Source organism: Bos javanicus, chromosome 5 (assembly GCF_032452875.1).
Source record: "Bos javanicus breed banteng chromosome 5, ARS-OSU_banteng_1.0, whole genome shotgun sequence".
Taxonomy (NCBI): domain Eukaryota; kingdom Metazoa; phylum Chordata; class Mammalia; order Artiodactyla; family Bovidae; genus Bos; species Bos javanicus.
In genome coordinates, this window is record NC_083872.1 from 120,284,044 (window position 1) to 120,296,486 (window position 12,443).

General features: G+C 52.7%; 1 protein-coding gene across 9 annotated transcripts in view; it reads left to right on the plus strand.

Annotated features, from left to right (window-relative positions):
- Positions 1-12,443, plus strand: part of PPP6R2 (protein phosphatase 6 regulatory subunit 2) — a 61,925-nt gene that overhangs the window by 31,816 nt on the left and 17,666 nt on the right. For all 9 annotated transcript variants that reach the window (XM_061418962.1, XM_061418956.1, XM_061418960.1 and 6 more), the window contains 3 exons: positions 5,511-5,697; positions 10,574-10,711; positions 11,808-11,873. In XM_061418962.1, coding sequence (XP_061274946.1) covers positions 5,511-5,697; positions 10,574-10,711; positions 11,808-11,873 — 391 coding nt within the window. The remainder of the gene's footprint in view (positions 1-5,510; positions 5,698-10,573; positions 10,712-11,807; positions 11,874-12,443) is intronic.

Below are 12,443 nucleotides of genomic sequence, written 5' to 3' on the forward strand. Positions count from 1 at the left end.
AAATATACTTTTTGAGAAGAGAAATAGGCTGGGTAGATGGATGAGGTAGTAGCTGGAAGAGGGTGGGGGGTCAGGATTATTTTTCAGAGGTGCCGAGGGTACAGATTGGACCTGTTGCAGGCTCTCAGCCATGGGTCTCTGTCGAGCCAATCCGTGTGGCCCTCAGGGTGTGTGGCAGCACCCGGTGAGCTGGGCGTGAGCGCGGTGGGCAGGAGCCCCCTCATCTCAGCCTCCAGACGGCTGCCCCCGTGGCCGCCCTGACGGCCGCGTCAGCCCGCTGGCTGCAGGCTGGATTATGCAGAGACCTGTCCGGGAAGTAGGGGTGCCTCTGAGCTGCGGGGCCCAGGGGCCACCCTGAGTGGTCAGCTGCTCTAATGCCAGAGGAGCTCCATGCAGCTGGGGCCCTGTGCAGCAGCCTGGGGCCGGGAGCTGGCCCGAGATTCCTGAGGATGCTTCTGGCTCTTTCTTAAGGTTCCCGTGCGGTTTGCCTGCCGAGCTTTGGGCCATTTGAGAAATGAGATGAAAGAGTCCGCAGGTGGATGCCAAGCTCACACTGTTGTTTCTGACTCAGTGGTGTGGCGATGGGTGGAGGAGGCCTTCCTCTTCCCAAGTCACAGACCTGCGTGCTTGTGGGGAGCAGGGCTGGGCCCGGCAGCCCAGGAAGGTCTCCCCGCACCCCCACCCCGCCCTGCAGGGCAGCACAGAGGGGGACACCGAGCTGCGGGGAGCGCCTGGGGAGCAGCCGGGCAGGCCACAGAGAGGCGTGCAGAGGCCCCGGGAGCCTCCGCCGTGACGGCCCTGGACTCTGCTTCCTTACCCGGTAATTGCTGCGGCCACCTCCTGTGTTCCTGGGTTTCATTCTTCTCTCTTTTGCTTGCTGCCCCTGGCAAGTTCTGTTCTCTGACAGTCTCCTGAGTGTACCCTTCTCCCTCGGGCTGGCTCTGCCGGGTCACGTCCAGGCTGGACATGGTTCTCCTGCTGTTTTGAAGACTCTAGGGTTGTCTTTGTCAACTGAAAAAAAAGGTACAACTTAAAAGCTGAGAATTACATTTTACTTGGTGGACTCTCTGAAGACTTTAAACCCTGGGGAGAGGACTCCCCGATAACTCAGGGACACCTCTGAAGAGGCGAGTGAGGAGCCAAGATGTGTAGGAGTTTTTCCAACAAAGACCAGGTAGTCAGAACTTCAGACGATTGCTGTTCATTAAAGAAGACCAGACGACTCACGTTGTGGATTGAGCGCCTCTCTGTGCCTAGGAAGGTGCGGGGTCTGGGCTCACGCTCCACTCCTCTGACCTGCCCTTCCGCTGTCTTGGTCACATCCTGTGCACTCTCATCCTGAGTCCCCTCACGGCTCGCCGTTGAGGGTGGCGGCTCTGACAGAGGGTCCCTGCGGGGCTCCCAGGGCCGGGGCGGCCTGTGTTCACGGAGACGTGCACGCGGCTCACTCACGCCTTTCTCTTCCTGACTCCAGCCCTGCTGCTGAGAGGTCTGATGCCACAGGCCCCCAGTTTCCTCAAGGGCCTCCTAGGGCCTTTTCTAACTTTGTTGCTCTGCAGTTTCCCAGGACTTTATCCCCTGGGTCAGGACAGGGGGATCTCAGAAGTGGCACCAATAATCCAGGAGAACTTTAAAGTCAAAGAGTTTGGGAGAAATTAGTAATAAATACATACAAAACAAAGCAAACAGAAGCAGGGAGTCTCATTGCAGCAAGCTCTCCGCCTGCCTGGGGACCACTGTTTGCACCGAGGCCTCTCTGAGTGCACAGAGCACAGCTCCTGTGCACGAAGCACTGTGAGGCCAGACCGAAACGTCAGAGGTTGGAGCAGAGAGATGTGTTTTACTGTGGGGCTGAGCAAGAATAGGTGGCTTGTGCTGTTGCCAAAATGTTGGCTCTCTGTGCACCATTGCCAAACGGAAATATGAAGACAGAGTTGCGGAGGAGAAGGAAAAGAAAGGGACAGTGTTACTCGCTCAGTCGTGTCGGACTCTTTGCGACCCCATGCACTGTAGCCCACCAGGCTCCTCTGTCCATGGCACTCTCCAGGCAAGAATACTGCAGTGGGTAGCCATTCCCTTCTCCAGGGGATCTGCCCGACCTAGGGATCAAACCCGGTCTCCTGCATTACAGGCAGATTCTTTACCGTCTGAACCACCAGGGAAATGGCTTTATTACTTTGCCAGGCAAAAGGGGAACGCTAAATAGGCTAGTGCCTCAGGCACTGTGCCCCCACTTCCTGGTGAGTCTGGAGAGATTGTGTAGTCAGGCAGGGGTCTGTGATAAGGACCAGAGCCGAAACAGTCTTTCATTCTTTCTTCTGCAATCTCTAAGGAGTGGGGTTGCTGACAAGATCAGGGTCTTGTATGCAGGGCCTCTGGTGGTCGTCTCCTAATCTTTTATGGGCCTCTCTGGATCCTTTAGTCTTGTTTCACATGGTTTCCTGGCTGCTGCTCCTCTGATTAGTAACTGTTCTGCCTTTTGGAACTCAAAGAAGGGCATGGAAGCTGCAGTCTTGTCTATAAGAAGGCTGTGTGCGTGCACTCAGTCGTGTCCGACTCTTTGGGACCCCATGGACTAGAGCCCACCAGGCTCCTCTGTCCATGGAATTTTCCAGGCAAGAATACTGGAGTGGGTTGCCATTTTTTTTTCCAGGGGATCTTTCCAACCCAGGAATTAAACCTGTGTCTTTTGTGTCAGCAGGCAAATTCTTTACCACTGAGCCAAGAATTGATGCTTTGTCTAAAGGAAATGGGGGACAAAAAGGCCTCCTTGCCTGGGAGACCTAGAGGGCCCTGCTTGGCATCAGTGCCCAAAAGCCCTAAACTCCCCAGTAGTTTTAGGGGAGAAGCTTATAGGCAAATTGGAGGTGAGGGCTGCGGGATGTGGTGCTTTCTTCTCTTTGGTTGGTGGTGAGGTAACAGGGCAGAGTTCCAGAAATCTTGGGCTCAGCCTGAAGTTACTGTCATCCATCTGGGGGTGGGGTGGGAGCTTAGTTCTGCTGAAGAGCTCAAAGGTATTGTTGTGTGTATCCCTTTAGCAGGAGATGCTTGCTCCTTGAAGAAAAGCAGTGACCAACCTAGAAAGCGTATTAAAAAGCAGAGACATTACTTTGCCTGCAAAGGTCCGTCTAGTCAAAGCTATGGTTTTCCCTGTAGTCATGTATAGTTGTGTGTGCTGGGCAGTAAAAAAGGCTGAGTGCTGCAGAATTGATGTCTCTGAACTGTGATGTTAGAGAAGACTCTTGAGAGTCCCTTGGACTGCAAGGAGATCCAGCCAGTCAATCCTGGAGGAAATGAACACTGAATATTCATTGGAAGGACTGACGCCGAAGCCGAAGCTTCAATACTTTGGCCACCTGATGGGAAGAGCCAACTAACTGGAAAAGTCTCTGATGCTGGGAAAGATTGAAGGCAGGACGAGAAGGGGACGACAGAGGACGAGGTGGTTCGATGGCATCACCAACTCAATGGACATGAATTTGAGCCAACTCCGGGAGATGAAGGACAGGGAAGCGTGGCATGTCCTTGGGATCGCAAAGAGGAGGAAACGACTGAATGAGGGAACACCATTAAGGCCCCTGCTCCAGGGCTGCACCATCGTTTCTTGACTGCCCCGCGCTTCCCTCATCAGCTGCTGTTTGAACCTGCGCTTCCTAACCTGGGGGAGGTGTGTGTGTGCTTGCTCACTCCCTCAGTGGTGTCTGACTCTTTGCAACCCTGTGGACTGCCGCACGCTAGGCTTCCTTGTCCTTCACTATCTCCAGGAGTTTGCTCAAACTCATGTCAAGTCAATGATGCTATGCAACCATCTCATCCTCTGTCGTCCCCTTCTCCTGCCTCAATCTTTCCCAGCATCAGGGTCTTTTCCAGTGAGTCAGCTCTTCGCATCAGGTGACCAAAGTATTGGAGCTTCGTCGTCAGTCCCTCCAGTGAATATTCAGGACTGATATCCTTTAAGATTCACTGGTTTGATCTCCTTGCTCTCCAAGGATTCTCTAGAGTCTTCTCCAGCACCGCAGTTCGAAGGCATCGTCTTCGATGGGGTGGGCCCTCCGTGGGGCCTCTGCCCCCCGGGCTAACAGGAGCACCTGCCCCACAGCCACGCTGATGGCCCTGCCTCCGCCCCTTCTGCACCTGGTTGGCTGTGCGCTCCATCAGCTGTTTCCTCTGGAGCCTCTTAACCCACAGTGAGCGCCTTAGTTTGGGGCCCTCTGGGTGGCTTCTGCGAGCTGGAGGGTTGCTGCGGCTGACCTTGATCCGGGGCTGCCCGTGTGCCAGGCTCTGCTCTATGCACAGCCTTGGGGAGGGTGGACTCTCAGCTCCCATGTTTGGATGCGGCAGCTCAGGCTCCAAGAGACTCAGTCACGTGCCTGAGGCTACACAGCGGGTCCCGGGCGGCGTGTGCACAGGCCTTGTCACTGCACCGCGAGGCGGGCTCTGGATGCCGCGTGGGGGGCGTCAGGTAGGCCTGTCCGGCCCGTGTCTGTGAGAGGGTCAGGCAGGGAACACAGTGGTACGAGGTGATACATGCTGGGATCAGGACTGTGTTCTGTCTGATCATTTTTATCAAAGGAATAATGCACTTTAACATATATTTGTAGGGAAGTAGCCAGTTAGCCAAAATGGCGGTGGTCAGGCTCTCTGAGCCCAGCCCTGTCCCCCACGTTTGTAAACGCACGGTTGTGTAGCAGCTGAGATCACTTACCACATGTGCACGGCACGATGCACCCACCTGGCCACGGGCCACTTGTATTCTGTAAACATACATAAGCTCCACCTGAAAAGCCCTGGCCTCCGGGTTATGGCTGCGTCACGGCCGCGTCACGACCGTCCACTGGGGTAACAGCAAGAGGAGAGACCACCGTGTGTCTGCTGCTCCGGCGGCTGTGCCTGTCAGGAAGGAATAAACGCGTCTGCCGTTCCTGCGGCTCCTTGAGCTTTCTTCCAGCCTCCGCACTCGCGCCTTGCCTCCCCTGGGTTCAGCTAACAGTGTGGACAGCAAGACAGCCGGCGTAGTCAACAGTGAGATGCAGTAAGACAGCACTTCTTAATAATAATCCGCATAGCACGTGCCCTGGTGCTGCATAAGCTGTGGTACGGGGGCTCTTCAGTCTGGGAACAGGCCGGGTCTGTGCTGGTTGCTGTGTGGGGTGAGCAGCGCGTGGAGAGGGAAGGACGACCTGACACACGTGAGAGGCCTGGCGGGAGAGTGGAGGGCGGAGGAGAGGCCGAAAGGCTGCAAGAGGCTCCATAGAAAACACAAACAGAGTCTGAAAATGTAGGATGTCAGGATGAGGGTATAAGGAGTCAGCGGAAAGGATGATTAAACGTTGAGCTTCTAGTGAAAAATGCTGGTTGGTCACAGAATAATCACATTTTTATTCTATTGTGAGGTCTAGCCATTTTGGTTTTTGCTTGTGGAGCTGCTTCCTAAGAGAAGACTGTTAAGGAGCTTCCTGAGCAGTGGAGAAGTCCAGTTCGCACCCAGCTGTTGCTCTGTGCCCCTGCAGATACCCGAACACAGCCTGTGAGCTACTGACGTGCGACGTGCCACAAATCAACGACAGGCTGGGAGGGGATGAGACTTTGCTGAACGTTCTTTACAACTTCCTGGACCGTGAGCCGCCCCTCAATCCTCTGCTCGCCAGTTTCTTCAGCAAGACCATTGGTAATCTCATTGCAAGAAAAACTGAACAGGTAATCATCCGCCCAGCCCACATGCTTTGGGAGGGAGGCTCGGCTGATGCGTGGAGGGCGGTTCTGACTGTTCCGAGGGACACACCTGGAGCCGCGTGGCTGCTGCTGTGGGAGCCGGGGTGGATGAAGAAGCTGGCTTCCCGAGAGAGGGCCGCGGGCCTGCTCTGGATGAGCAGCACTAGCGCTGTTCGCGAGGGGCACAGGCCCCAGGCGAGGCCGGCTTGCCCTCTCGCTGACCGGTCCCACCGTGAGGCCCAGGCCCTGCTTGCGTCGTGCTAGGACCGTAGGATTCCTGCTGTTGCATCTGTGTTTATACCATGCACGAGTTCTCAGTCGTGCCCAGCTCTTTGCAACCCCATGGACTATAGCCAGCCTCCTCTGTCCATGGGATTTTCCAGGCGAGAATACCGGAGTGGTAGCATCTCCTTCCCTGGGGAATCTTCCTGACTCGGGTGGAACCTGCGTCTCCTGACTGACGGGTGGACTTTTTACCACTGGCGCCACCTGGGGATCACTTCTTTGTGTCTAGGGCACTTGTTGTTTCAAATAAATAAAAGGAAGTTCTCCTCTGTCCAGTGGATAGGACTCTGTGTCCACTGTAGGTGGCTAAGATCTGTAAGCCGCGTGGTGCAGCCAAAAAATGAAATGAATGCCAGTTACAGGTTCCTGTAGAGCGTGGGGTGAGCTCACCTCACTGAGCTGGAGCATGGTTCTTCTGGGCACGACGCGTGCGCCTGCCCCAGACCGCCCTGGCATGCTTCGGCACCATGCACCGCACACGTCCCGGAACGGCTGTGCGGTGTGCAGGCGCCTTGCCCAGCGCCCGCTTCAGGAGCCAGCATGTCAGTCTTTCATCTCCCGCCCCTGCTCACCGTCCCCAGTACTCAGTTTCAGAACAAACCCCAGACAGCGTGTTGGTTCTGTAAGCACTGCATTGTGAGTCTCGGAAGCATGAAGACTTCCTTTCTCCTGGTGTTACATCAGGTGGGCAGCGTGCGTGGCTAAAGTGAAAGTGCCTGAGGCTGTTTGCAGTCCCAGCAGCAGAGCACGGTTCCTGCTGCTGCACTTCCTCTCCAGCCTTTAATGGGATCAGTCGGTTTACTTCAGCTTTTCTGATAGTTGTAGATAACAGCATTGTGGTTTTAATTTGCATCACTTCGGTGACTGCTGAGGATGAGCACCTTTTTGTATATTAATCAGCCATTTGGATATTTTTTGTGTGAGATCTCTTGCCCATTTTCTTTCAGCCTCTCTGTTTTCTTTTCATTTGTAGCAGTTGTCTATTTTGTGGATACAAGTCCTCTGATTTTTTTTCGGCTGTGCCACATAGCTTACCAGATCTTTATTCCCCTACCGGAGATTGAACCTATGCCCTTGGCAATGGAATCTCAAGTTTGAACCACTGGACTGCTAGGGAATTCTCCCTTTGTTGATTTTGTGTTGCAAACATCATTTCCTACTCTGTTTGCTGGTTTTTGGGGTTGGGTTTTTGTTTTTTTTTTTGGTTTTTACTCTATTTTTTAATCAACAGAGTATCTGATTTTCATGTAGTGCAAATCATAACTCTTTATTTATGGTTGGTTTTTTTGTTTGTTTTGTCCGTTAAACTTTTATCTACTTCAAAATCATAAAGATACTCTGTATTATTTTATAGAAGCTTTATTGTTTTCAGTTCAGTTCAGTTGCTCAGTCGTGTCCGACTCTTTATGACCCCATGGACCGCAGCACGCCAAGCCTCCCTGTCCATCACCAACTCCCGGAGTCCACCCAAACCCATGTCCATCAAGTCGGTGATGCCATCCAACCATCTCATTCTCTGTCGTCCCCTTCTCCTCCTGCCCTTAATCTTTCCCAGCATCAGGGTCTTTTCAAATGAGTCAGCTCTCCGCATCAGGTGGCCAAAGTATTGGAGTTTCGGCTTCAATATCAGTCCTTCCAATGAACACCCAGGACTGATCTCCTTTAGGATGGACTGATTGGATATCCTTGCAGTCCGAGGGACTCTCAAGAGTCTTCTCCAACACAACAGTTCAAAAGCATCAATTCTTCTGCGCTCAGCTTTCTTTATAGTCCAACTCTTACATCCATACATGACCACTGGAAAAAACCATAGCCTTGACTTGACGGACCTTTGTTGACAAAGTAATGTCTCTGCTTTTTAATATCCTGTCCAGGTTGGTCATAACTTTCCTTCCAAGGAGTAAGCGCCTTTTAATTTCATGGCTGCAATCACCATTTGCAGTGATTTTGGAGCCCCAAAAATAAAGTCTGACATTGTTTCCACTGTTTGCCCATCTATTTGCCATGAAGTTATGGGACCGGATGCCATGATCTTAGTTTTCTCAATGTTGAGCTTTAAGCCAACTTTTTCACTCTCCTCTTTCACTTTCATCCAGAAGCTCTTTAGTTCTTCACTTTCTGCCATAAGGGTGGTATCATCCGCATATCTGAGGTTATTGATATTTCTCCCCGCAATCTTGATTCCAGCTTGTGCTTCTTCCAGCCCAGCGTTTCTCATGATATACTCTGCATATAAGTTAAACAAGCAGGGTGACAGTATACAACCTTGATGTACTCCTTTTCCTATTTGGAACCAGTCTTTTGTTCCATGTCCAGTTCTAACCGTTGCTTCCTGACCTGCATACAGATTTCTCAAGAGGCAGATCAGGTGGTCTGGTATTCCCATCTGTTTCAGAATTTTCCACAGTTTATTGTGATCCACACAGTCAAAGGCTTTGGTATAGTCAGTAAAGCAGAAATAGATGTTTTTCTGGAACTCTCTTGCTTTTTCGATGATCCAGCGGATGTTGGCAATTTGATCTCTGGTTCCTCTGCCTTTTCTAAAACCGGCTTGAACATCTGGAAGTTCACGGTTCACGTATTGCTGAAGCCTGGCTTGGAGAATTTTAAGCATTACTTTACTAGCTTATGAGATGAGTGCAATTATGTGGTAGTAGGGAAATGGCAACCCACTCCAGTGTTCTTGCCTGGAGAATCCCAGGGACAGGGGAGCCTGGTGGGCTGCTGTCTATGGGGTTACACAGAGTCGGACACGACTGAAGTGACTTAGCAGTAGCAGTATGAGCATTCTTTGGCATTGCCTTTCTTTGGGATTGGAATGAAAACTGACCTTTTCCAGTCCTGTGGCCACTGCTGAGTTTTCCAGATTTGCTGGCATACTGAGTGCAGCACTCAATATGCACTGCCTCAGGTCTTCCTAGCAGAAATGACCAGTGCAGACAGAGCATCACTTTCACAGCATTATCTTTTAGGATTTGAAATAGCTCAACTGGAATTTCATCACCTCCCATTTATTTACATATTATCTGTGGCTGCTTTTGTACTGTAGGGAAAAGCTGAGAAGTTGGGGCTTCTTTAATTTCTCTTAGTAACCTCGTTCTCAGGGAATCAGTCTTAAATATTTTTTGTTATGTTTATTCTTAGGTGCTTTATATTTTCATGTTATTCTGTCTTTTTATTGAGAAACTTTACTAAGATAATTGTCGATTTCCTGGAATACATTCAACTTGATGGTGATACATTATGCTTTTTTTCATATTGCCTTTTTTTTAAAGAATTTTTTATCTGTTGCCATCAGTGAGGTTGGCTTATAATTTCCTTTAAAAGAAAACTTTTATCGGGGTATAGTTGGTTTAGTATTGTGTTAGTTTCAGGCGCACAGCAAAGCAGCGTGCGCGTACATGCGTCCACTCAGCTTCTTTGCCCACACGGGCCGTTCGAGAGCGCTGAGCAGAGTGCACGACAGTGGGTCCTTCCATCACTGCCTTTTCTTCAAGTGCCCACAGCAAGTTTTGGAACCAAGATTTTATGTCCTCATACAATGATATGGGGCATATTCTCTCACTTTATGTTCCCCGGAGGAGTCCTGCATAAGATGGGGATATTTTTCTTCAAATGTTTGACAGAATTCTCTAGTAAAGCCACTGCAGTCTGGAGTTTTCTGTATGGGGACGCTTTTAATTATAGATTTTGTTTCTCTTGACACCCTAGAACTCCAGTTTTTTTTTTTTTTTTCTGTCAGTTTACATAAGTGTGTTTCTCAAAGAAATTTATCTTTTAAAATTTATAGAATTTGGCATAAACTTGTTCCTGATGCGCTCTTGTAACAATGTCTGTAGGTGCACAGGGGTGTTCCTGGAGCCATCTTGCTGCCTCCTGTTTCTCTCTTTTCAAATACCAGTCCGCCCGCTCCCCATCGCCTCTCTTCTCTCTCTTCCTCCTCCTTCCTCTCCTCCCCGCTTCACTTCCAGAATGAGGATGGTTGGGACCCCCTGCCTCCCGCATGTCCCCATGGCCCCGGTAGAGCCCTGGGTCTGCCTCAGTGCAGTGGCCTGAACTCGCAGGCCCCTTTATTCGGTGGTCAAGAAGACCTCTTCATGGGCCCTTCCCAGCCATCTGTGTTCAGCCACCCGCCAGCTGCCCCTCCACCCTCCTGTCCTGTCCCTTCTGCCATCTATGGGGCCTGTCAGCTTTCCGGATTTGTGACTCGTGTCCAGGGACTGTCAGCTCTTTCTGCACTGGTCATTTCTGCTGGGAAGACCTGAGGCAGTGCATATGGAGTGGTCACTGTGCCGTCTCACTCAGGTGTTTGGGCCCCATCAGTGCCCAGGCTGTGTGGGGGAAATTCTACCAGCCCAGGACCCTCTCAGGCTCCCCACTGCCTCCTGGACTTGTCTGTGCTCAGGTCTCTGCCTGTCACTGAGGGCGTCTTTCTTACAACTCTTTCCACGTCTTTCCATTATTTCTGCTCAGTGTTGCTGAAAATGAATCTTTCTGTGGCAGTTCTCGGGGGAAGACAGTGTTTCCTAGGGTCAGGGCTTGCCCCGCTCGCCTCTCAGGGTTCATCTGGTTGCAGGTGATTGCATTCCTGAGGAAAAAGGACAAGTTCATCAGCCTGGTGTTGAAGCACATCGGCACTTCGGCCCTCATGGACCTGCTGCTGCGCCTGGTCAGCTGCGTGGAGCCTGTCGGGCTCCGGCAGGAAGTCCTGCACGTGAGTGTGTGGGCTCCTCCTCCCCGTCTGCGCGGCTGCAGCTCCTCTGCCTGTGGACTGAGCGCCTGGCGTAGGGAGGCGGGGGCTGGCGGAGCAGCACTGGGGTGCCCAGCACCCGGCTTTCCACCCAGCAAGACCTTCCCTCCTGGCTGGGCCCTCAGAGGTTCTCATGGTGGCTTGTGTTTGAGGCGGGGTCTGTCCTCTGCACCTGTTCTCTTGTTTTGCCTCGATCCATTCATGAGCAGAGAGCAGAAGGGGGCTGCCTTTCTTGCGCCTCCCCACCAGGAGGCTGCCAGGGCTCTGTTGGGCGCTCGTCCTGCGCCCAGGCGCCTGCCCGAGAGGAAGCACTCGCCTTCCGGGCTCCACGTAGAGAGTTCACGCAGACTGGAGTTGGCCTGCTGTCGGTCCTGACGCTCTCGCAGTGAGGCGCCCCCCACGGCTCCCTGGGCTTCCCAGAAAAGAGAGGGCGCTCGGCCGGGGAGCCCAGGAGATCTGTGCCAGTCACTGTAAGCTGTTGATCGGCAGGCTGTGTTTGTAGTTTAAAGTAGGATGAGTAAGCCGCCGGCCTTCTGGCCAGTCTCCAGCTCCTGGCGTTGACAGGTGCCACTCTCAGGTTCATAGCTCACTTCATCACGGAACAGCCGCCCACCAAGAACGAACTCTAGGAGCTGCTGTGGCTTGGCTAGCACGGCATGAACATCAGCATTGTTAGGAGCTGGTGGGAGCCCTGCCCTGGACAACGTTGAGCCTGTTGTGGATAAGGAAGTGTGGGGAGGAGCCGGGCTGCTCTGGAAGGCCCAAGTGCCGCTGGGAGCAGCTGGGCTGTGTGCGGGAGCGCACCCCCAGGCCCCAGCAAGGGGCTCCTGGCTCTGCCGCGGGGGTGTCCTGTGAGCAGTGCTCGAGTGAACCACGGGCGCATGTGGACGGGGCCTCCCTCCTCTTGGCATCTTCGGGTCACTCCAGAACTCGGCCACTGCCTGTGCTTGCTGGGCCTGGGGACATGCCGGTGTGGTGAGGTGTCTGTGCTACAGCCTGGACTTCCCTTCCATTCAGTCAGATGTGAGCGGTCACTGATACGCCTCCGTTTCCCTTTCAGTGGCTTAATGAAGAGAAGACCATTCAGAGACTCGTGGAGCTGATCCATCCGAGTCAGGATGAAGACGTGAGTAGGGGCTCACGGAGCCACCTTGGGGCAGGAGCCCAGTTCAGGGCGGCCGTGGGCGCTCTCCGGCACTGTCTGAGGGCAGGCCACTCCTCCTCAGTTGTGGACTGACGAGTTCTCCTCTTCCTTTAATCAGGCACTGACTTCTAGACAGTTTTTCTCTAAAACATAAAGCACACATATTATAAAAAATCAGTTTGAAAAGAATTGTGTTAGTTATCTATGGCTAAGTGACAGATTACCCCAAACATTAATTGCTTGTAACAGTATTTTTTATCTCAGTTTTTATGGGCCAGGGTCACAGGTCCTCTGCCCAGGGTCTCTCATAAGACTGTGATCATCTCAGGATCTGCCCCTGGGGGCTTGGCAGGACTGAGTTTCTTGAGGGCTGCTGTCCGAGGCTGCCCTCAGCTCCGTGCCCCCCAGCTCTGCAGGCAGCTCACAGCTGCTGCTCCTCTGGCCCAGGCACCCCTCTCGGGGACGGTCCTCACTGGCCGCTTCTTGCTCCCAAGGGGGGCGTCCAAGGGCTTGAGCCCTGGAGGAAGCCTGTGGGGTGGCCCCCTTCTCCTG